This window comes from Peromyscus maniculatus, chromosome 11, assembly GCF_049852395.1.
Source record: "Peromyscus maniculatus bairdii isolate BWxNUB_F1_BW_parent chromosome 11, HU_Pman_BW_mat_3.1, whole genome shotgun sequence".
Classification (NCBI taxonomy): Eukaryota; Metazoa; Chordata; class Mammalia; order Rodentia; family Cricetidae; genus Peromyscus; species Peromyscus maniculatus.
Window position 1 is genome coordinate 70522403 of NC_134862.1, and position 24530 is coordinate 70546932.

General features: G+C 41.5%; 1 protein-coding gene across 1 annotated transcript; it reads left to right on the plus strand.

Moving 5' to 3' along the window:
* The first annotated feature begins 669 nt into the window (after window positions 1–669).
* Tnfsf4 (TNF superfamily member 4) lies at window positions 670–21168 on the plus strand. Its single transcript, XM_006979590.4, is given in 3 exon segments — window positions 670–1181; window positions 18884–18926; window positions 20774–21168. Coding segments are annotated over 3 exon segments (597 nt in total). The 5' UTR covers window positions 670–1022.
* The last annotated feature ends 3362 nt before the right edge of the window (window positions 21169–24530 follow it).

The following is a 24530-nucleotide window of genomic DNA, read 5'->3' on the forward strand; positions in this document are numbered from 1 at the left end:
CAGGAAGAGCAGCCAGTGCTCTTAACCACTGGGTCATCTCTCCAGCCCGGGAAGATATTTTTACTTAGCGGGTTCTGAGTCCAGCCAGCACATCAAAGAAAATAGCAATGCTCAAAGGTTACTTGAATTACTCATGCAGAAATTATGTGTGGGGAAAATATAAAGTGGAGTGAAGGGGTGGGGGGATGACAGAATTTTCTTCTGCTTCTTTTCTGATATTAAGAAAATTATGTGTTTATTGAGTTTTCCTGAAATGAATAAATATGATGGCTGCAAGGTCATTTAACATAGTGTCCAACACACAATAGTTGCTCAATAAATACTAATTTATTTGGTTTAATGTGATGTACTATGTAACTATAAGATCTTGCCTTTATACCTATCTGCATAATCCACTGTCCTATTTTCCTTTTAGTCATTTTTATCTCAAGAACAAGCTGTATGGATTTTATTTCTTAATCTGTAAAATGGGCTGGGAGAGTAATTGCATAAGACAAGGATGTCAGGGCAGCATTTTCCTCAAATCTCTTCTGTGGTTTAACATGTCTTGAGGGATTGTTAAGTGAACTACTAAAAAAGAAAAAAAAAAGAAGAAGAAGAAAAGGAAAGGGAAAAAAAAGATGATCTTTATCTATCTTTACTGGTGCAATAAAAATCTTAACTGCAATAAAAAACTTAACAGCACATGTTTGTGACTGTCATTTAGAAGTCACTCAATTCATAACTGGAATGCCACAAAAACAACTCCCTGTTAGCCCAGAGGGAAAAAAAAAAAAGAAAGAAAGTAAAGGGGAAATTCAGATTAGTCACATAGAAGTTCCCCCGCCTGCAAAATCTGCAGAGTTAAAACTGAGAGAGTCTGGCCCACTCCTTCAATCGCCTTTTGTCTCAGGTTCTGGGACCTTTGTCTATCTTCTGACCCACAGGCTTGGCTTTGCCCTTATCCTCTGTGTGGTAAAGACCAGTCTTCTCCAGGTTCCCCTTCGCCACATCTGCATCTTCTCTGCACCGGGACTGTGAAGATGGAAGTCGAAAGGGTTCAACCTCTGGATGAGAATCTGGAAAATGGATCAAGGCCAAGGTTCAAGTGGAAGAAGCTATCAATGGTGGTCTCTGGGATTCAGGGAGTGGGGCTACTCCTGTGCCTGGTCTACATCTGCCTGCACCTCTATCCTTCTCCGGTAAGATGCACCAGTGGGTGCTACTTTTCCTCCAGCTCTTGCTGAGTGGCAGTTACAACAGCTGCAGTCACCTGGAAATAATTGAACGCTGAAACTGTTGAGGGCCCTGCCACCTCCGTCAGGTGACTGTAAAGTGTGGTCAAATACCCTTTGGTGTCTCCTTTCCTTCCTATTTCAAAAGGAGCAGTGTTAGGGCAGACTGAAGGGCAGAGAGACCCTGCTCTAGATTTTTTTTTGTCTTTTTCTTTGTAATGCAAAAATCCCAATGTGTCTTGATGAGCTGTCACCCTGAAGCTTTGGGTCACTGATTTGTCTATTCATCCTGGTGGCTACGTGTCTGATCAAGAGATCAATATAAAAAGGAGATGAGTAACAGTAACAGACCCATTTACTTCCGATCATATGATCTGCAGATACTCAAGGGGACCTGGTTTTTTTTTTTTTTTTTTTTAAAATCCTGAAGGTGTCATATTAAGTCCTTTCCCATCACTGCCCTTGTATCTGAAGGGCTGCAACATGTGTGTGCACATTTGTTTGCATACATGCTCACACTTGCATCAATAATTTAATCTCATAGTCTTTTTTGACAACCACTCTAAAACCCCATTTTTTTTTATGTTCTTCATTGTAGAAGGTAACTCTCTATAGTCTCCCCTTAATCCCTCATTGGATCTCATAATTCTTGTTTCCTCAGTGATTGCTTTATGTCAGGAAGTCTTTCCCTGGCGGATGACAGACAAAATGGAACTTATATTTAAGGTACATGTCAGAGACACAGCTACCTCAAATTAAATCAGGATATGATCAACTGTCCAGGCAAATGCCTGGGCTTGTCTCTGTTTACAGGAAGTGAGATTTTCAGTATATAGAAGCTGGTGGGAGTGTATGTGTTCATGACTGCTGAACCGTGTAGAGTGCTTTTTGCTTGTGTCTACAAACTCCAGAATATAGCTGATGTGGTGCTTGGCCAGTCAGGGCACCACCATACTGGTCCTCTTTCCTCCACTCCACATAGGACTCTTGCAGGACTCTGGATGACAAGTAGGCACTTTGGGGAGAAGGTGCCAGGGTAGAGTACTGTGTCCGTGGTCAGATGCCTAAGATGCAGACCGGAATTAGGCTCTTCTGAGAAGAAAGCAAACAGAGCAACCAAAAATAGACCAGCGTTGAATAGGTCAGGGAGTCTTGAGCCTTTTCAAACCGCAGGGCTGTGTGTTTCCTTACTCTGTGGGATGATGAAGACAGGATACAAGGCCCCAGTCAAGGGCAAGCAGGCACACAAAGGAACCGGGCAAGGGCAGGGGAGAGTAAAAAGTGAAACACAGGCGTAAACGGCTGGTGTCTGGGGCCTCCGTGGACAGTCTTACCCAGGGCACGGTAAGAATAGGTGTCCTTTCTTCAAGTCACCCAGCAGCTCTGTGGCAGAGGTGGGGAATCAAGCCAAGGCCATATCTCAAGGTCCTTGAGGTGAGCTGCAGTCTAGGAAGGAATTTGTTTTCTATGCTCTTGGCTCAGAAATGGAATCAAAAGTAGGAGAGGTACATTGGACATTGAAGCTGTTTGCTCATGAATTAAGCAACCTGATTGCTCTTGCTAGAGATGATCTGAGGTCTTAGCTATTTAGACTTTTTACACTGTTCTAGGAACGTTACGGATCATTATATTTAATCTCACTTATTAAGGGGAGGAGAGCATGGATAGATGGAAAGCATTTTCTCTGGAGCTTGGTCAAACTGTGTTGACAGAGGAAGCGATGAGAGGGGAGATGATAACGTCTTTGACCAAGGGACCAGTGAGACTTTGAAATACTAATATTTGGCATGGTGGACCAGGTGGTGGGGGATGATGCAATTAAGCCTCTCCTGGGAGACATACATTGTAGTGATGTGTCAGGGGAAACCGAATTGCTCAGCTTATTCTGTACCCAGGAAATTTTTTGTTGTTGTTGTTGTAGGAGCAAGGTATTTTGAAAAAGAAAATCCTGCCCTCCCCCCCCCCCTTATTTCTTAGCTTTACTTTTTAGCCTTAATTTCCTACATTCAAGATTCTGAAGTTACAGCTTCTAAACTCTGTCTGGCAGTTATCTTTCTCTTCAAGTTTATTTAGTAATAGTAATTACTGGGTTAAATTTCATTCACATATATGAAAAGCAGTTTCCCCTGGCAGAGAGAGAGAGAGAGAGAGAGAGAGAGAGAGAGAGAGAGAGAGAGAGAGAGAGAGAGAGAGAGAGAGCGAGCCAGCCCTCACCTACATCTTACAGAGTTCTTGGTTTTCCCACTGGTAACGGGAGATGGCTGAAAGAGATGGACATCGAGGTCTCTTTCAGCTCAGCAGCTAATGAGCATGTCATTTCAAAGAACAGGCCTGAGGACGGAAGGAACTGAAAGGGTGCATTAGCATATTTTTGTGCCTGAATGTACAGCTTTCTTGGCTCTTAAGACTAGCTCGGCAGAAAACCTCTTTTCCTGCATATACTTTCTATACGTAATTTATGCTCTCTGTAGTTATTGAAATAACCTATTCTGAGTCACAAAATACCTTCTTTAGATTGAGGAAAAACACAAAAACTCTAGAACATTAGTCACTTGAATTATAAAACTGAATGCTGCGGCTGCTGGGCACTGGGCATTACCCTAGGGTGCCATTTAAGGCACCAGGCTTCAGTCTTACCTGGAACTTTAGCTAGGAAGCAATGGCAGAAGGGAAGCTGGTCTAGGAGGTGAGAAGCTTTTTGTCCTTAATGTGGTGTCTGTGGCTGTGTATATTTATGTGTATGCATATGTCTATATTTATGTGTGGGTACTTGTGTTTGTGTACATGGTTGTATGTGTTTGGGCAATTTGCATGTGGAGGCCAGAGAAGGAACTCAAATGTCACCCTCAGAAATGCCTCCCACTCTCTTTAACAACATCTCTCATTGGTCTGGAGTGCACCAATTAGGCTAGACCTTCCGTTGAGTGGAAGCCAGGGATCCTCCTGGCATTGCCTTCCCAGCACCAGGATTACAAGCACATGCTCTTATGCCTGGCATTTTTATGTGAGTTCTGAGGATTGAATTTAGGTTCTCCTATTTCCTAGGCAAATACTTTATCATCTGAACTATCTCTCCAGCCCGTGAGGAGCTTTGGTAAATTATATTTGTATGTTCTGGGGCTGTTGGAGTCTTCCAAGCTCTGCGTTACCTTTATCATGATTTTTTTTTTTTTTTTTGAGTTGAAGACTTTTTCCTTAGCCAATCCCACCTGCTTGTTGCTTGTTCTGCTGGGAAAAGCAGAAGTGGTCTTTGTGAAGGAGAGCCAGAATTAGAATTCAGTTTCTTGGTGATGTTTCATATCATAACTTCAACAGTTTATTTTTGTATTGTTAAATATCGGAAAGAGGAATTTGCCTTAACTCTTTGCCTAGAATTAGCTTAATTTAAGTGGCTACATGTACTCTAACATGTCTTTTTCTTAGAAATTAGTCAACCATATACATAAAATAACTTCAAATGAAAGTAGAATTTGCTTTTTATGAGCAACTCTTTGAGAATTAAAAAAGGACATTTGGAGTGTTGAATTAAGTCCTCAAAGAATTTTGAGGCTCTGGTGGTGTGTATTAATGAAATGGCCCAAAGACCTTGGGTTTTTTAGTAGGTATTAGCCACAGTCTTTTACAAAAAAATAGAAGCCAAAAGAAGGTAGGTAAACTGCTCATGATCACCTATATACTTAATTAACTAGACAATTTTGACTCCTGTACTAGGAAATACAGGTAAAGCATCCTTACATTCGTTCTGAGTGCTTTTTTTTATAGAGCACTGTTTGAACCTTTAGAATAATAATAATAATAAAAAACAGCATTGAAGAATGTTTTTCCTTTTTCTTTTAAACTCTTTGGATTAATGGTCAAGATTTGAGGTGAGGCAGGAAGACAAGAGACTCGGACACTTGCTCAAGGGCCAACAGGTGGGGGGAGGGGGAGAGGAGGATTTGCCTAAGATGTCTGGGAATGTGTGTGGGAAGTCAGAGGAACGGAGGGAAGAGATAACACAATTCAACCGAAGTTAGAGGGAAGACAGGCAGGAGGGGTGGGGGAGGGTAGACACAAGAGCAAATCATTCCACAGGACTGACACTGAGTGTTAGGAGAGGATGGAGGTAGAAGCTGAAGATGTAGGCAGGTGTGGATGGCTAAGGATCTTGGAAACCATGCTGGGAAACTTCATGTATTCTATTTTATGCCAAAGGGGGCAGTTACGAACACTGATGATTCTCCACATTTTCCTTCTTGTATGGGATCTAAAGATTGGCAATACAGAAATTAACCTAATCTCACCTGGCACTAGGGGGCACCACAGTAAAACTAACCATGCCCTCCTGCCCTCCTTTTTAACCAAATTCATTTAGTAACCTCTGCTGATGTAAGATGAAACCATCTTCTCAGGAATCATGTGCTCACTCACATAGATGAGGAGGAGCATTATTGGGCAATATTATTCTTGTTCATACAGTGATGGTATTTCCTAAACAAGCAATTTAGGTATATGTGTATTCTGACCCAAGTCTTTAAAATAGAATAGACTAATGTGAATTGTGGGAATTATGCTGAAAAAAATGTTATACACAGTACACATATGGACACAAACACACGCCAACCTATGGATGTGATCTCCCTACTTATCTTTGTTGACCGTTGCCTGAAGCTACGAGCACTGAGCAGACCCAGCCTTGCCAAGGGACTAGGTCTTATTCTTTTCCTTTTGGTAGCAATTACCTCTGTGCCCTATACTCTCAAAGAACATGCCACTTTCTTCCCATTTCGGGGGGTTCATGTTCATGGAAAACCAGCACTAATCCTTTGTGATCATGTGAGTCAGAGGAACCACCGCAGTGTTATTTTGATTTAACACATAAACAGAAAATGAAGACAACTAAATCCCGAGCTATGATATACCATGCTTCTCTTTCCATAGTCATTAGTGAAATAAACAGAAGAGTCGGTTTGAAATTGGAATCTCTAACATCCTGTGCTTTGCTAGTTTTGATGCTTTTCAAATGAAGGAACAAAAATATTTCCTTATGCAGAAGTACGGAAGGTTGTCTTAGACTTTAGGGAAAGGTGTTGAAGTGTAACGGAATATGCAGTGAACGGGAACCAGAAGTCTGGCTTGTTCCAGACTTTTAACTTCATGATCCTGAGTAAATTCCCTGTACGTCAGTTTAATACTTTTGAAGTTGGAATTTGGTTGGGAGGCTCATCCATTTGAGTACCAAGCTTCATTAATGCCAAGATTATTATTACTATTCATGGACATATTTACATAAGCACACTGCCACATAATCGTTTACTTTGTAGTGGGTGTGTGCACATAAACACAGACATTAAACTACACCTCATAACTCAGCAAACATACCATGTTAAGATTAATCATAGCTTCATAGACTTGATTTCTATATTGTAAATTTGAGAATTAAAATAATCCACCTTGGAAAGAGTTCTGTTTTCTTCTTCTTTTCTTCTTTTCTTCTTCTTCTTCTTCTTCTTCTTCTTCTTCTTCTTCTTCTTCTTCTTCTTCTTCTTCTTCTTCTTCTTCTTCTTCTTCTTCATGTTCTTCTTCTTCTTCTTCTTCTTCTTCTTCTTCTTCTTCTTCTTCTTCTTCTCCTCCTCCTCCTCCTCCTCCTCCTCCTCCTCCTCCTCCTCCTCCTCCTCCCCCTCCTCCTCCTCCTCCTCCTCCTCCCCCTCCTCCTCCTTCTCCCCCTCCTTCTTTTAACATAGCTTTCTAATTAAGAGTTGTTTATAGCTGTAGTAGAGAATAAAAGAAGACAGAAAGGGAGAATTTATGAAGCTGTGAAGTGTTATTAGGTTCAGTGTCTGGTTAAATGTGGTTCAAAGAAATTCTACAATTCAGGGTTGGAGAGATGGCTTAGTGGATAAGAGTGCTTAGTGCTATTCTGAAGACGTCATTTGGCTCCCATATCGAGTGGCTCATAGCCACCCATGACTCCAGTTTCAGGGGATCTGACACCTTTGTCTGGCCTCTGTGGGCACACGCACATGTCACACAAAATCTCAGGCAGGCACATTCATATAAATAAATAAACAAGTCATTATTATTTTTTAAAAAAACTAGAATTACAGGATTACAATACATGGACCATGCTATTTTAGTTTTTATTGACTTTCATTCACATTGTCCAGTTCTCCAGAGACTTGGCTGTTGAACGGCAGAAAATTATATCTACAAGAAACATGTGGTCTGGCTCACAATATTGGGAACACTGAAATGACCCGAGTGACTGATTTCTTTTAGATTTCTGGAATGTTCCATAGATGGGTTAATTTATACAACTTTATTTGTCTTTGATAACGATTTTAATTTTTTGTTTGTTTATTTTTTATTTTTGTTTTTGGTTTTTTGAGACAGGGTTTTCTTGTGTAGCTTTGGACCCTGTCCTGGAACTCCATCTGTAGACCAGGCTGCCTCTGCCTCCAGAGTGCTGGCATTAAAGGTGTGTGCCACTGCCGCCTGGCTCTTTGATAATATTTTTAAATATGCCCGCTAACTATCAAAGATAGAAAAAAGAAGCTCTCACATTAATTATTTCCATACTGCTTAATAAATATTATGGATAAAAGCCTTCCTTACAAAGTATAGCATTGTGTTGGTGTGAAACACATTGAGGACTCCAGTGAGTTTAAGTGATGTGCACTGAGGGCTGGGCTTCCCTGCAGGCAGCTGCAGCATGAGCCTGGAATCCAGATAAGTAGTCAGACGAAGGTTTTAATAGTGACAGTTAATATTATGAATTATAAAGAAACATCAATATAGTCCACATGGGAGGAAAATAAGGCCTTGCTGCATTATAAAATAATCTGTAAAACACGTGTTTAATGTCTGTAAGACACCAATTCAAGTAATTAATGAGATGATATGTTGTGTGATTTCTACACTACCTGCAAACCCACATTCAACTGTTCAGTGGTTTTTCTGGGGCATCTGCAGTTAGGTATCACAGCTGGGTGGCATTAAATGACAGGAATTGATTTTCACAGTCCTGAAGGTGGGAGATGCTGGCAAGTCATGCCCTCACTGAAGGCTCTAGGCAGGAAATCCTTCCTTCCTTCTCTCCCACTGTGGGTGGTTGTCAAAACTCCTTCTGGTTCTTTGGCTTCACACCAACCTCTGCTTTCACCATCACACGGCTATCTTCTTGTCTTTGTGGAACCTCTCTCTTTCTTTGAAGAGCACCAGTCATACTAAGTTTAGGACCCACCCTAATCTTGTTGATGTCATTTTGATTACTTATATCTGTAAAAACTCTATTTGTGTCTATTTCCAAATAAGGACACATTCTGAGTTTTAGGCAGACACACATTTGAAGGGCATGCTGTTTAAGCCACTGAAACCATTCATTCAATTTTTTCTAAATTAATGTTCCTCGTGCATCTGTTTCCTACCAGGCACTGAGGATGACACAATGGTGAGGAAGAAAGACGTGGTCCTCCTTGTTGTGATAGAGTTGGTAACCCAGTGGGAAAGGAAGGCAGTTAAATGAGCATGGCAGGGCATATGACAAGCACCCCTTAGCCAAGCCAGGCAGAGGTAGTTAGTAAGGAATTTCTCAGGAGGAATTTTCTCCTCCTGAGAAGGAAAAAAACCTGTTTTGCTTTTCAGTTGAGATTTTAAAAAGTGAGGATCCTGTCCTCTTGTATCAGGCAGTTGGTTTCTCTTCTGTTAATTAGTTGAAAGGTTTTAGTTTAAAATGGCGTTATCATCACTGTCACCGTTACACGTCCCCTGCTGCTACAATCTGACGATTTTACCCTTCACCAACCTCATTTCCCTCAGAGCTCATGCTGAGAGTTCAGCCTAGTGCAAACGGATCTAGACACCTCACTGCACCAGGTACCTTGAGTGTCCATTAATTACCAGAGGGAGCTCGCCTTCTCAGGAGGAAGAGGCTTGCAGCTTTTCTTCCATCAGCAGGGTCTGTTAAGATCTGTGGTCCGGAAGGTCTTCTTGTCACACAATGTTTGGAGATTACTCTTTGGAATTCCATGACATGGTCTGATAAACTTCTGCAGTGGTGTTGTATTAGGCACCGCAGTACAGCCATTTTGATTGAGGTTGGACATAGAGATGAGGCCATTAAAAGGCCAGGAAGGGAAAGGACTTGTTCTAGACTCAGTACAGAAACCAGGAGACCCCTACTGCTAATTGGATGCCCAGTCCACTCTACTAGGCTGTCTTCTTAAGGCAGTGGTCCCTTCTTCTTATATAGTGTGCGAAATTAGAAATGGGACACCAGTGGCAAGACTTCTGCTGCTTTCCTTCTACTCAAAGATGTCCAGGACAGTTTCAACAATCGGGGGCAATGTACAGTGTTCCAAGGGACACCGTCAGCTTTTATGTGACCGCACAGCTGCTGGCTTAGGTCCAGCCGGGTCTGAAAGACGAAGTGCCAGCACAAGTCAGCGAATGTAATTACTGAGTGCCGTTATGTCGGAGACCTAGCAGAAAGGGTGCTGATACAGTGGGTGCATTGTGAAAATGTACCCTTCCAGTTGCTTAACTGTTAAATTAGTGCAAGAATATTTTAGTGGAGACTCTCTCAATCACTGAGGGGAGGTGAGAGGAGTAAGAGGGAAATGTTTTGGTAGATCCCTCTATCAGTGTTACATGAGGAATTCCCCAGCTAATTTGGAGTGGGAAATCCTAGTACAAGAATATCTTGCACTAGGATCTCTGTGAGTTCCATCCTGGTCTACAGAGCTAGTTCAAGGACAGCCAGGGCTGTTGCATAGAGAAACCCTGTCTCTTAAAAAACCAAAATAATAATGATAATAATAATAATAATAATAATAATAATAATAATCATCATCATCATCATCTTGCTTTTGAGGATACAAAGTATTACTGTATTAGCTCAGTGACACACTTCTTCATGTATTTTAGTGTTCAGGCTGCATGTATACGGACTGTTTTTGTTGTTCGTTTGAATATCTGAGATTACTCCTAGGAACCAGAGACGATGAAACCACAGTTCCTGTCCTCTGGGACAGAGAGTGGTGAGTCCCTCTAGGGAGCCACAAACAGCCAGCACTAAAGTAGCTGGGCAACAGGAGTGGGAACACTCAGAAGAGGGGGCCTCTAGGTTATCAGCAGACTGGGGGAATGGGGAAGAAGGCAAATGAGTTAAGGAGAGGTTGAATGGAAAAGGTGCTGGCAGAGGTAGTCAGGGTAAATGTGAAGAAGATTTTTGGAGGAGAGATTTAATGTTCACAAAAAGCTCTGTAAACTTTTTAAAGCAAGGTCTACGAAGTCACCGCCTTTGTCTCTAAGATGATGTAACTTTAGGGATACATTCTTATAAATATTAAAGATTTCTTGGCCAAGATTTTGCCTGTTCCTATTCCCAATTCTTTCCCTAAATGAGGTTCTGGGTTGTTTTGATCAGAAGCAGAGCCCACTCTTTACAACAGGCTGCTTCTGTGAAGTACTCAGTAAATCCTCAAGCAGGGAATTCTACCCTCCTAGTCCACTGCAGTGTGGAAGTGTAAGACATGCCACTTTTCTGTTTTGAGATGCAGCCTAATAACTTATTAGGCTGTGCTTTCCTGACCTCTCAGATCTCCTCTGATGGCAGAAGTTCAAGGTGGGAACAACAACTCTGTCACAGTGAAGGTGGTGTGGTGGGCTAAGGGAACACTGTCTCAGAGTTCTCAGTCTCCTCAAGTGACTCACAGCTCATTCATGTGCCCCCTCAAGATCTACACATTGTGCCCTGATAGCAAGCTCCACATATGACTGCAGAGCCTACTTCCTGGTTTCATATTTGATGAGTAACATTTGCTCCTGGCACAGTTGCTCACTTCCAGACAAATGCCAGATGAGTATAAGGTCAACAGCATTATGTCACATCCCATTGAGTCAGAATCAGAAGCTCACACTCTCCGAAGATGATCTCTTAAAACACTATCACCTTCCTGGGGACATGGTATGGAGAAGGACCATGCACTGCATTCTCTCGTCTGTGTTATTGAACATGCCAAGGAATTATCTAATTCCAACTCTTCCATGCACCCACTTTGAGCTTGTCTGGGGGGTTGTTATCCCCTTCTCGGACAGGTACACCCAGTCAGAGCCCACATGATGATGCTGTCAATGGGATCTACATTGAAAACCTACAGGGGTTCTATCTGAGGAGTTACTTTGGAGAACTTCTAGGTATTTTTAAATCTGAGTATTTTGACAGTTATCCCCAAATTCAAAAATTTGATCTTATTTAATAATGAATAAAACAGTTCAAATCAGTCTTGTACTCCAGATAAATGCTTTCTTGTGAACTCTTTATTTTTAAAGGATCCTGGAATAAAGAGAAGAGTGACTTCTGTAACTCTGAACTCAGTACCTTTTCCTCCTTAACACACTCTAAACAGCATTGGTACTCATTTTTTCTGATTTCTAACTACAGGGAATTGTTCTGTGTCATAGAGTGATTTTAAGCAGGGGTTGGGGGAAGGTGATGGATTTCAACAAGATTATCTCAGTGCAAGGTACTACCAGAAGTTCTCAGTTCATTATTTCCCCTTTTCTTAACTATACAGAGAATGATCTCATTGGTAGGTGTTTCCCTCAGCTCACAGTGGAGTGTCTTTTGCTGATCCCAGTCTTCACTCTTTTAAAACCTAGAGCCAGGTGTTTTTTCCTCGTGCTACCAAACCATGAAATGATTGTGTTTGCATTTTCTGGAACTCTGTGGAATACATTGCTTGTTGATAGTTCCTAAAGGTTTCGTGTTGAGAGACCACTTTTCCGAATGGAATACAAGTTTGCCCAAACCAAGGAGTGTGTATGTTCTACCTTTGTGTTCACAAAGTTGAGTATAATGGCTGTGACACAGCAATAATTTGTTTTTAAAGTACTTTTATTTATTTATTTTTTTATCAATTTGCTTTAGCTAACATACAAAGTAAAGCGGTTCACTGCAGCATTTTTATATATTCACATCATTATACTTTGCTCTTATTTGCCTCACTCACTGACCTTATCGTCCATCATCCCCACCCTATGCTGGTCCTTATCCTTCTCACAAATGGCCCCATGTCTGTTCTCATGTCACATATATTCCTTTACTGTTCATGCCCTCTTTCACCCCTCTCTTAGACTCTTCTTCCTCTCTCAAGGTCCTTTTCTCTCCTTCCTTCCTTTTTCACTGTGTAGCCCTGGCTGTCCTGGAACTCACTCTGTAGACCAGGCTCCCCTCAAAGTCACAGAGATCCACCTGCCTCTGCCTCTTAGGTGCTGGGATTAGAGGCTTGCACCACCACCACCTGGCCCCTTTTTCTATTTTTATGAGCTACATATAAATACAGATTCCACATTATTAGAGAAAACTTGCAGTATTTGTCTCTCTGGATCTGGCTTATTTCATTTAACACAATGACAGATGAGTGGTTAAAGACAAAGTAGTACATGTATAGAATGGAATTTTATTCAGGGATAAAGAAAAACCAAGTTATACTATTTCAGTAATATATAATCTGATAACATTATGTCAAGCAATACTTAATAACTTGCTGCTGCTTTTAGCCAAACCACCAAATAATATGATAGTCATGCTTTTCTTCACTATTGACTAGCTCTCTGGGAATAGCAAGCATTTCTTAAGTACCAGGTTTTTCCACAGGGCTTATTGAACAACCTTCTCTCTGGATTTTGGCCTCCAGAAGTTGACAAGTTAGTGATTTTCAAACTGTGAGCCTTGGATTCTTGTAGGAATGTACACTCCTGGCTCCACCCAGATTTTTTATTCCTTTCTTTGAGACAGGGTCTCACTATGTAGCCCTAACTTGCCTGGAAGTTGCCCTATAGCCCAGGATGACCAGGATCCCTTACAGAGATTCACCTGCCTCTACCTCTCTGCTGATATTACATGTGCTACCATGCCTGGTAACCCAGACCTTTTGAGTTGGGGCTTTGTGAATAAGTTGAACATCTCTACTTTTTTTCCCCAAAATTTCCCAGGAGATTCTAAAGCACCTTAGCATTTAAGCACCACTGGACTAACAAATCTTCCTATGATGTCATTAGCTGTCCCCAGTGGTGTTGAGGAGAAAGAATGGAATCTGGGTTTTCCCTGGGTGCCATCATGATGAGGTCATTGCCAATCTGCTGTGTGGCAACTTTTCTTCTTCAGTGTTGGTGCTGAAGTGGATACAAGAACACAAGCATGGAATATTAATACAACCTTCAAGGCAGTTTCTTTTCATTTCATATTTGTATGTGCAGGAAACTGATGTCAGGTCTGGTGACAGAGAGCTACAGTCTCCAGTTAAGAGGCTGAGGCAGGAGGATAAAAGTTCAAGGACATCTTGGGATAGAAAGTAAGTTCTAGGCCAGTCTGGGGAACTTAGTAGGATCCTCTCTTTAAAAAAAAAGAAAGGAAGGAAGGAAGAAAGAAAGGGAGGGAGGGAGGGAGGGAGGGAGGGAGGGAGGAAGGAAGGAAGGAAGGAAGGAAGGAAAGAAAGGGCTCATGACTCAGTGGTAGAGCACTTGTCTTATATGAACAAGACCTTGGATTCAGTCTCTAGCAATCTAAACAGGAAAGAAGAAGAAAAAAAATCACTCGATGTTATAATAAAATTTGTAGTGGAATTGGGGACAGGAGTCAAGTCACTTCACTTCCATGGACTTTAATTTCTTCCTCAGAGACATTATTTTCAACAGAAGATGGCTTCTTCTGTATCTTTTTGTGCTTCTGAGACAATCCTATTTAAACCCAAGGGCTGTACTCAGTGCTGGTTGATTCTGGAGTTTGATCTTCAATTGTGAGGATGATGAGAGACCTCCATACTTTGCAGAGTAAGGAAACTGTTCTGTAAGCTGTGATTATGTGGAAACCTTCTGGCTTTTCGATATCTCCCAGTTGCCTTGGTGTCTGGATATGCTCTGGGTTTTTTTTTTTTTGTTGTTCTTTTTGGTATTCAGACATGGTATTTAATATGTGGGGGTAGACCAGATGTCTTTGGATTGTTTCTGGAACACTTTCTCATTAGGCCCAGGTCCTTTCTGGGTTACAGATAGAGAACTTGATTCAAGAACTTTGGTAGTTTTGTTTTATTCTTTAATTTATCCTTCCATTTTTTCATAGATCAAACACAATATTAGGGAGAATAAATCACAAAAATGACATTGACCTTGTTTTCTGTGTATCAAAGAACAATACCTGATATTTGTTGACCCCTGAAATATTTCCTGTCAAGCATTGACCATTTGCACATATTATCTCATTCAGCCTAACACCAGCCTTCTGAGACAATAGACTTTTTCTATTCCCACTTCACAGATAAGAAACTGAAAATCAGCAAGCTAAAAGCAATTTTCTGAAGATCACATCAAAATATTCTAAGCAGAGGAGATGAGACTTACAGCATTGAAGACATTATCAGTCAAGAGTGATTTTGTTTTACCGTAGGGTTCACTTTTGATATTTTACTTTCTGTATTCTATGGTTTGACTAATGTATAATGACACATATTCCCCCATTATAGCTCAATTATCCCCAAACATCTCCTGTGTTGCCTCTACTCAGCACCCTTCCCACCCCAGTTTCTGATCTGGGGCATCCCCAGATCTTTTAGTCTGTATAGACTTGCTTCAACCAGAATGTTTTACAGTTGGAATCACACAGAGTGGACCCTTCTCTGATGGTTCTTTTAACACAGATATACAAAGTAAAGTTTTCTCCACAGCTTTTCATGGCCAGATGACTCACTTCCTATTAGCTCTGAAGGTAATCGTCTCTTTGTGGCTTCTCCATAGTTTTATCTTTTCCAGAACTTTTGGTTGAATCCAAGTATTGGTGGTTCTGACCACAGCTTCTGTAAGTTTTTATATGAACGAAGTGTCTTAAAATATTTGGTATGGGGATACAGTTGTCAAGCATCACGGATTTGATTTGAGCCTGGGCTTGTGATTCTCATGGGCAGAAGCAGATAGGTAGACATTTTGGAAATAGAGAAGAGACTAAGCAGGCATTTCTGAGCATTTTGTCAGGCAAACTGCTGGGTGGTTAACATTATTTTCCTTAAACACTGTTAGTTCTTGGGGCATTCCATTTGCAGTAGGAAGCCTTATAGTCATCTGTATAAAAGCTGAGAAATGGTTTATGTCTTTTCTAAATTCACAAAGCCAGAAAAGCCACAATTTGAACCAAATCTGAGGCCAATCAATCTGCTCTTTGTCTTGTCCTATCTGGTTCTTCATCTAAAGTGAAGAGGATTAAAAAAAAAAAAGAGTTGATTTAATCATAATATGCAAAAAGGTATGTGTAAAGCTTGAGAATGAGGTTGCAGCCAGGCCAAACATGACATTGGCTTTGGAACTATGGGGATGTCTCTGAACTTTGTAGGAAGTCTCTGGGCAGTGTGGGAGTGTTTCTGGATGTTGTAGGAGTGTTTATGGGAAGTGTGGGAATGTCTCTGGGCAGCTGGCAGCTGGTGCTGAGCATCAGGTGTGCAGAATGAGAGCCGAAGTTCTGGGAGCAGGAAGGATCACCTTTCTCCAGTTCATAAAATTACCAGATTTCACTAAATTGTTGTTTCTAAGAGACTTCTGAGGATATGCAAATTTCCACTATAGGTGACCTTTGGGAGAAGGAACAGGATATCCGGGGTTGCAGTAGATCAAACCAATGGAGGAAGTCACATGTGCTTTCCTGGCTGCCTCTCAATAGATACATATCTCAGTCCCAGAAGATGCCCTTTTGGTCATTGCTACCCCTACAACATCCAGGCAACAAAAAGATAGAAATGGAGACACACACACAAACACACACACACACACACACACACACACACACACACACACACACACACACACGAGAGAGAGAGAGAGAGAGAGAGAGAGAGAGAGAGAGAGAGAGAGAGAGAGAGAGAGGAACTTTTTAGAGTCTTTTGCAAAGTCAGTCAAAATAGTGAGTTCAAAGTTGACAAGGCAATGTCACAAACCGAAAGGTTTTTAGAGGTGTTAGAAGTGTGGCTAGGTGGTGGTAGGGCTGGTGAAGCACTTTCCTAGAATGTGAGAGGCCCTGGGTTCAATCCCCAGCACCATAAAAAAAAAAAAAAAAGAAAAAGAAAAGAAAGAAACCAACTCACCAGAGCTTTGAGATCAGAGAGCTTGAAGTCAGCCTGTGAACTGGGAAACTTCCTGTTCTCCCCGTTTGCGAGTAGCTCATTAACTCAGAGTTGCTGCTTCTGTTTTGTTTTTGTGTTTTGAGACAAGTCTTACCATGCAGTTCTGGTTGGCCAGGAACTCACTATGTAGACCAGGATAAGATCCATCTGCCTCAGCCTCCGGTGCTGAGATTAAAGATGTGTGCCATTACACTGGGCTAGTTTTATTTTGTTTGTTTATTTGTTGTTTGTTTATTTATTTGTTGTTATTGTTTTTTTGGGGGGGAGTTTAAATATATATACCATGGAAAGCTGGTCCTGAAATGGATGCCCATAGTGTTGTACTGATTTTTAAAGATGACAATCTGCTGCTTAAGGAGTTTGTGATACTTAATCTAAGACTACCCGTTACTTGCTTTTCTGGTATGAAAACCTAGAATGTGCATGTTGTGCTGAGCCCTGGACCACTACATAAACTGCTTCAGACAACGGGTCCTGGTACCAACCAGTCCCAGAGCACAGGGCCATTTATTTGTCTAGGGAATTATGGTGGGTGAGGGTAATGGGTCTTTTGGAGGTCTTCTAGAACACTTCCTAAAGCACAAAGAAGCAGCATGCAAGGGGTGGGAGGAGACAAGTCTCACATTCCTCCCCAAGTCAACACTTCTCTCCACATGCTCACCACATTGCATCACTGTGTTCTTCAGCCTAGGGACTGGCAGGGCTCGGGAAAGCCCTTGCTCATCCCTGTTGATTTCGGCTCAGGAAGGCCCAGGATCACATTTAAAAGAGAAGTAGGGGATTCCTCATTGTGTGGGGGAGTCCCCAGTGGAATCCTCTTGACTGAGGCTACTAGTCTGCCAGGAGAGTGGGAAGTAGGGATTCCACTGCTCAGGGCATGAAAACAAATTTCTCCCATGCCTCCGATCAGGACATTCTGCCAAAAATAACCTTGTGGCTGTTGTTCTTGGCCGAAACAGTGGGCATTTCTTTTTCCTATTTTCTTTGTTAGTAGGGAATACACCACGTCGTAGAAAGGGTCCCAACTATTTCTGACCTCAGGATTCTAATTAAAATTTCCAGAGACAGCATCTGTATCTGGCTTTTTGGTGCATTCTTTGAGATATACTCAATGTGCACAAAAATGTTTCTGGTTTTTAACAGACATGAATGTTCTTTACATTGGTTCTAAGTCCCTTGGTATTTTCACTTAATAGATCTTTGACTTTGCTCCATTTTGAGTTTCTCGGTCTTTCTGGCAACCAAGTCCTGTGCGTTTTTATCTCCAAGCTACTTCTCCTTACTGTTTTACTTCTTAGTCTCATGTGCTGACTGGGTTCATGTTAGGTTTTTAAAGCTGTTGATGGGAAGGGAAAGATCCAAGGCTTACAAATAGCTAACTGGGCCAGGTGGCAGTGGTTCACGCCTTTAATCCCAGCACTTGGGAGGCAGAGCCAGGCAGATCTCTGAGAGCGCCTGATCTACAGAGCGAGATCCAGGACAGGCACCAAAACTACACAGAGAAACCCTGTCTCGAAAAACCAAAAACCAAAAACCAACCAGGCAAACAAAAGAATAGCTAATTGGCTGGTGGGATGGCTCGGTGGGTAAATGCACTGGTCCCAACATGACAACCTGAGTTTGAGCCCCTGAAACTATGTAAATGTGGAAGGAGGAAGGAGAGAACTGATTCTACAAAATCGTCCCCTGACATGCACACGTGCCATGGTATGCACATGTGGGGGTACACACACACACACACACACACACACACACACACACACACACACACACAAATAATACATAAAACTAACTAATGAGAAACTACATCTTTTATAAAGGGTTCTTGGTGTTTGCTCCTGAACCTAAGGACCTGATATCGATATGCTGAACTCCCATAATGGAATGAAAGACTGACTCCTGAAAGTTGCCTTCTACACATGGGTGCATGCAGATATGCATGCATGTATACACATGCACACACACAAACATGCACACACATACACATACACTTGCACTCACGTACATGCACACATACTAAATAAATAAGTAAGTAAATAAATGAACGAATGAATAAGCTATGTTCACACATATTCTGCTTTAAAGGGTTAGAGCAGGTTGTTTAGCCCCTTGAGAACAGGATGTGTTTCCTCCTGTGGAAGAGAAAGCACACAAAAGCTCTCAGAACTTTCTCCTAGTGTGTTCTGGGAGTCTGTGCCCCTGGTGGATTGATTTTTCCAAGGGACTTTCTAACGAGCACTGCTATTTTAATGGAGAACTGGGGCCCTGTGAACCAACACAGTATCCCAAAGAAGAGTTTGGGGAAATGAAGTCAGTTTTTAGATGCTTGTATGATAGAGCAGAATTATCTTTCCCCATCAGAAGAGATGTTATAGCAGGAGAAAAGCAAGGGGTGGGTAGCAAGTCTGGCTCAAATCCTCAAAGAAAACACTACTGTCTTTTGTCAAGTATTTTTTTTCCTGCGGGCTGCTGTATTCATTTCACCTTTCTTTTTTCTAAATATCCATCTTTTTCCTTCCTTAGGTGAAGTATCCTCCAATCCAAAGTCTCAGAGCACAAGTTACCAGTAAGTATTACCAAAAATTACCTTTCTCTAGTTCTTTTGTGTATCTGTGTAGTACATGTATGTCTGTATTTATGAGTGCACGTGTGTGTGTGTGTGTGTGTGTGTGTGTGTGTGTGTGTGTGTGTGTGTGTGTGTGTGGTTGGCACTGGGTGTCTTCCTTATTTAGCTAAACAGGCTGGCCAGCAAACTACAGGGATCCACCTGTCTCTGCCTTCTCAGAGCTGTGTCATTGGGCCTGGTATTTTTCTTTTTCTTTTCTTTTCCTTCATTTCTTCATCCCTTCCATTCTTTTTGGTGTGACGAACTGAACTCAGGCCTTCGTCTTGTGCAGCAGACAGCTCACGAACAGAGCCATCTCCAAAGCCTCATATCCGTGCTTTTACGAGGCTCTTTTCTTTGGTGTCTTATTTTTCCTAGAACACAGGATCTGTCATTTCTCTTAGGTAAGTGTTGTATTCTCAAATTGTTGGAGTCTGAATATTATTTTATTTTCAGGGAAAAACGGCATTAGAGCCAAAGCAGTTCCTGTCTCTGTACTTAATGTGCCTTTCTTAATCCTCCTAGAAATGTTTTTAGGGTAGCAATTTCATTTTGTTTTCAGCTGAGGATTCTAAGGCAGGCTGGCTATAAGATACCTGCCAGTTCTACTCTGTAACAAGATAATACCTTAAATATATATATATATATATATATATATATATATATATATATATATATATATATATATATATATATAAAGAAAAACTGATACTTTAATCAAGAGATTATTATCATTTAGGTCCTTAATTTCTACCAACCATTGGAAGTTTCTGTATGAGTTTTCGAATATTTATTAAGTTCTCTGAGCTGAACAGGAAGTATATTTTGTCTTAATAAGTCATTCTTATTTTCTATTCAAAGTATAGCTCCTGGGTCTGATACAAAGTAAGAATTATTGAACTGGGGGCAGCACTGGGGGCCTGTTAGTTCCTATCACTGAGGAGCATGAGCCAGAGTAGGTGAATAAAATGCAGTTGCTTAGCCCTTCAAGATGCTATTCAGGCTGATGCAGAACTACAAGAAACTCAGGCTTTGGGCTTGCTTGGGAAAGGCCAGGTACAAAACCACTAAAGCTGCTGCTTGTCCTATTCTCCCTCCTCCTCGTCCTCACCCACCTCTTCCTCTTCTTCCTCCTCTTTTGCTCTCTCTGTGGCACTGACTCTCCCAAGTTACCTTCCAAGAAATGCTAGTTATAGGAGGCAGAAGGAAGAAGCAAGAAACATGGCTGTTTCCCTGGGCTCTTTCTCCCTGCTCCACGGGAGCACTTCCAACCCACAAGCACCCTGTGCTTGGCTGCATTACTAAGCTTCCTTGACTGCTGGCAAAGACCGCTAATAATGCCATCAGTGAGTCTGGTTCCCGGGGGCATGTGGAGCATTTGTATTTTGTGCTCAGGTGGGAAGGTGTAGAAAATGGTTAAGTGAAGTTGCTTTGAGTCAAGGTAATAAGGAATGGCAGGACCAAGGCAGTGAAGGTCCTGTTGTCCCATCATGTCTAACTTTTGCTCTCTAGTCTATCCACTCAGCTAGAAAGTAAACACTGAAGATGCCATCATTTCTTGTTTTTGAAAAAATCAGGGAAAATTGGAACCTGTCTTTCCTGCCACACATCCGAGGTGACAATGGCTATAACCTCTCCACTCTGTCTGTGGGTACAGCAGGTTCCAGATGTTGGTATACCACAATGCTCCCTTGCTTTCCTTCCAAATTCTCCTTCTCGATTAGTTTTTCTTCACCAGATCTAGCTGTGCTGGAAGATTCTTGTCTCATATTTTGCTTAAGAATAATCTTATTTTCAATTATTTTTAGGATGTGAGAATGGGAGACTATTCATCAGCCCACCCAGGAATGAGTATCAAACCATGGAGGTGAAGAACAACTCAATCGCCATCACCTGTGATGGGCTTTATCTCATCTACGCGAAGGGCTCCTTTTTCCAGGAGGTCAAGATCAACCTTCATTTCCGTAAGGGTCGAAGTCCCATCTCTATGCCCATGATGAACAATGGTCAAAGGGTTGACTTCACTGTGGTAGCTTCTTTGGCCTACAAAGATATAGTTTACTTGACTGTAGATGCTCCTGACACTTCCTGTGAAGACCTCCAGATAAATGACGGGGAACTGATTGTTGTCCACCTAACTCCTGGTCGATTCTGTGCCCACTGAAGATCTCACAGTAGCGCTGTGAACCAGGTGCCTCTGTGAATTCCACTCGGAGGGTGCATAGGATACAGGTTTTTTTCTTGGGAGAGATGAGTCCATCAAGTTCAACTCTAGGAGACGTGACCAAAGGCAGATCCTACCCTACTTCCTCACTCAAGGATATTTAAAACCTGTCTTACATGACAGTTTACAAGGCAATCCCATGATTGCCTTGAGCCTACGAAGAGACCTTCTGGGAATGAGAAAATAAATGTTTCTTTGAAATAGATTGTTTCTGTTGGTCAGAAGATTATTGTAATAAACGTCTGTCACTGAAAACAGCACTTGATGACTAGTTTCTAGACATTGTTTGGCATTGTCAAAACAAAGAGCAAGGAATGGGACTATGAATCTGGAAAGGGTAGTGTCCACCAACTAGTAGGAGCTGAAGTGCCCTCTCCAAGGTCACAGTGATCAATGTTTACATGTTGCCTACATCCTTCTCTCATTTCTTGGGAGCTCAGAAGAAAGACCACCCTGTGGAAGGCAGGACTTGAAGACACTGTTTAAACTATACAGTGCACTCGGGGCTTCTGTTCTTACTCTCCTCTCCTGGCCTCCAAACACACCCAACAGAAAACTCCCTTCAAGGAGCTGTCCTGGGGCTATGATATCACTGAAAAACTTCATCAAAGATGTAAAGAAAACCAATAGAGCTTTGTTTCTTCTACAGGGTGGGAGAGATAGTTGACTCCCACGTTTCTTCTTATTATACAGGATGTTAGTGAACTTGATGTCTCAGGATGAGGACTTTCACAGTCTGAGAACTGGTTTGTAAGTTCTCTCTTCCAAAACTTTTATGTAAATTTTTGATAATTTTTAAAATTGTAGTATTTTCTGGCTGTTTTCAATAGAAGACACAACAACTCTAGATGACCCTGTATCTTTGTAAGGATCACATTGTGCTACAATACAGCCCTTATCTCTTGAACCTCCAGGAAGTTAGAAGTCTATTAATCCTTGTACAAAATGAACTCAGTTATATTTGAATTTTTTGTCTGATAATTTTATATATTCTCTTAAGCATCTGTCTATAACTATTCCCACTCTGTTTCAATCTTTTATGAGAAGAAGCTGAATAAAAATGCTATGTAAAAGAATTTGCGCATGAGATAACCATGGTGTTACTATTGGAAAGCCTACTGTGGGCCACACATTGGGCTGCCTGTGTTACATGAATTACTCAGGGTAAAATATTCTGTGATCTTTGTTTTGGTGACTCAGGAGATTTGTGTGTGTGTGTGTGTGTGTGTGTGTGTGTATTCAGTTCTGGTTATTTACTATGCTTTGTAAAGTTGTTGTTATTTAATAAGTAACAGCTGAAAAAGCAATTGTTTATAACTATGGGTTACTATTTAAGAAAATGTATGTTTTGTTTTTGAAGTTTGGGATTTACGTCTGTATAATTTTATGGATGTGCAGTGTACAGGCCTACTCTAAGCACCACTGTTGTGTTGGTTATTGTTTTGTTGTCTTGAGTGCCGTGGTCTTTGCTCTGGAACCCCTCTCCCCTGGAGCACACCTGGCCTGCTCCTTTTGTGCTGGCCTCTGATAGCCACTCTGGGATAATGCTGCCTTGTGCCAGGCTCAGTCCCCTGCCTGACTCCATGTGTGGTCTGTGTCTCAGTTCCCTTATCAATTCCTTCAAAGGAATAATTAACCCTGTACTCTACACAGGGAAGAGCTTCATGGGCTGACTGTGAAATGAGAAGTCAGGAATTCTAAATTTGATTCAGTCACTAAGCAAGTGACCTTGGATAAATGACATTATGTTTCTGCATTCTGCCTCCCTATATCATCCTGTAACTGAAAGTCATTAGATTATAGGATGATATGGGGAGGGCAGTCTGGTTTTTTTTTTTTAATAAAGATAAAAAATTGCTTTATTTTTAAGATATGCCTTAACTACACACTGTATTAAGCCAGTTTTGTAATGTCAATCATAATGTGTTCTTAAACTTATGAGGTGGTTTCCTGGTTTTAAGTCATAATTTTGTATTCAGTGCATTCCTGGCTCTCAGAAGAGTATAAATATCAATGTTAACAATATAGATAATAATACTGTCGGTAGTTACATGGATAGAATAAAAGACCTTAGAATCTACTGGTGGTTAGAGTGTTGTTTTTCTTTGTGTTTCTTCTCAACATATCTTGATTAACTAATTCCTCATAAGTACGGAGGATGGGACAAGCTTTCTGACTTCCTACCTGGCTCTGTCCAGGGGACTGTTGAGCTGGAAGTCAGTGCCCCTGCTCATGGTTCAAGGGAACCGGCTATGCAGAGTCCTTTCAAGGACATGTGGACCTTCTTTCACATGGGGCTTTTCATCTTGGATCTAGCCCTGGATGACCTGAGAATTAGGTCCCTTCTGCCTGGTAGTAATTATTTGCTGTTTGAAAAGGAGGTCACAAGTATGAATGGCTTCTGTGACATGCTATGACCACAGGAATCTTGGTGCCACCTTGGTGATATTTATGACTCTCTCTTCCCTAAGTGCTCCTATGCTCAGCTTCTTTGGTCTCCCCTTCCCCTTTTCTCTTGCCTTTTCTTCTCTCCCCTCTCTTCCCTTCTCTTTATTTTCCTTTCCTCTCTCCCCCTCCCCTCCCCTTTGTCACTCTCTTTTCCCTTCCCTTCTCTTTATTTCCCTTCCCCTTTCCTTCTCTCTCCTCCTCTCTCTTCCCCTCCCCTCCTCTAGTCTTCCCTCTCCACCCTTCCTTCCCTCAACTTGCCTTTTCTCTCCTCTGCCTTTCTTGATCTTTACACTCTTTCTCTGTCCGCTGCTCTGGCACTGGTGTTGTGTGGAGCTATACCGCCTCCTCCTCCCTCTGTGACAAAGGCCACTGTTAAGAACTTAACAAGCCATGATCCAGCTATGCATGTGTTATATTTCTTTGTTAGATTGAATTTAGTTCCCAGTATTTAAACACTGAGAAATTTCTCAATGCATTGAACAATAAAACAACAGAATGGTCTTGATTTTTGGCATGCTAGTAACCATCTCCAGTTGGAGAACAGTTTTCCCAAGTTCATCATCCACACTTTGTTCAAAGGTACTCACACCAACTCTAGCTTCCTAGCTTTGAAGCATTTACATGGCTATATCTACTCTGTGTACTTGCCAGTGCCATTGCTTATATACTAAGAATAGCTAAAGTCATTTTTTTTAACCCAGATACCTTCCATCCTAATGTCACATGTATGGTTATTATTTGTATTTTTAGTAAAACAAAAACAAAGAGACCCTCACAGTATTGAGTAGTCAATCTATTCTAGGCATTGCATTAGCCATCTTCTGAAACTTGTTTAATTCTGTCCTCCCAATAACTCTTTCAGGTAGGCATTACTGTGATTCCTCTTTTAAATA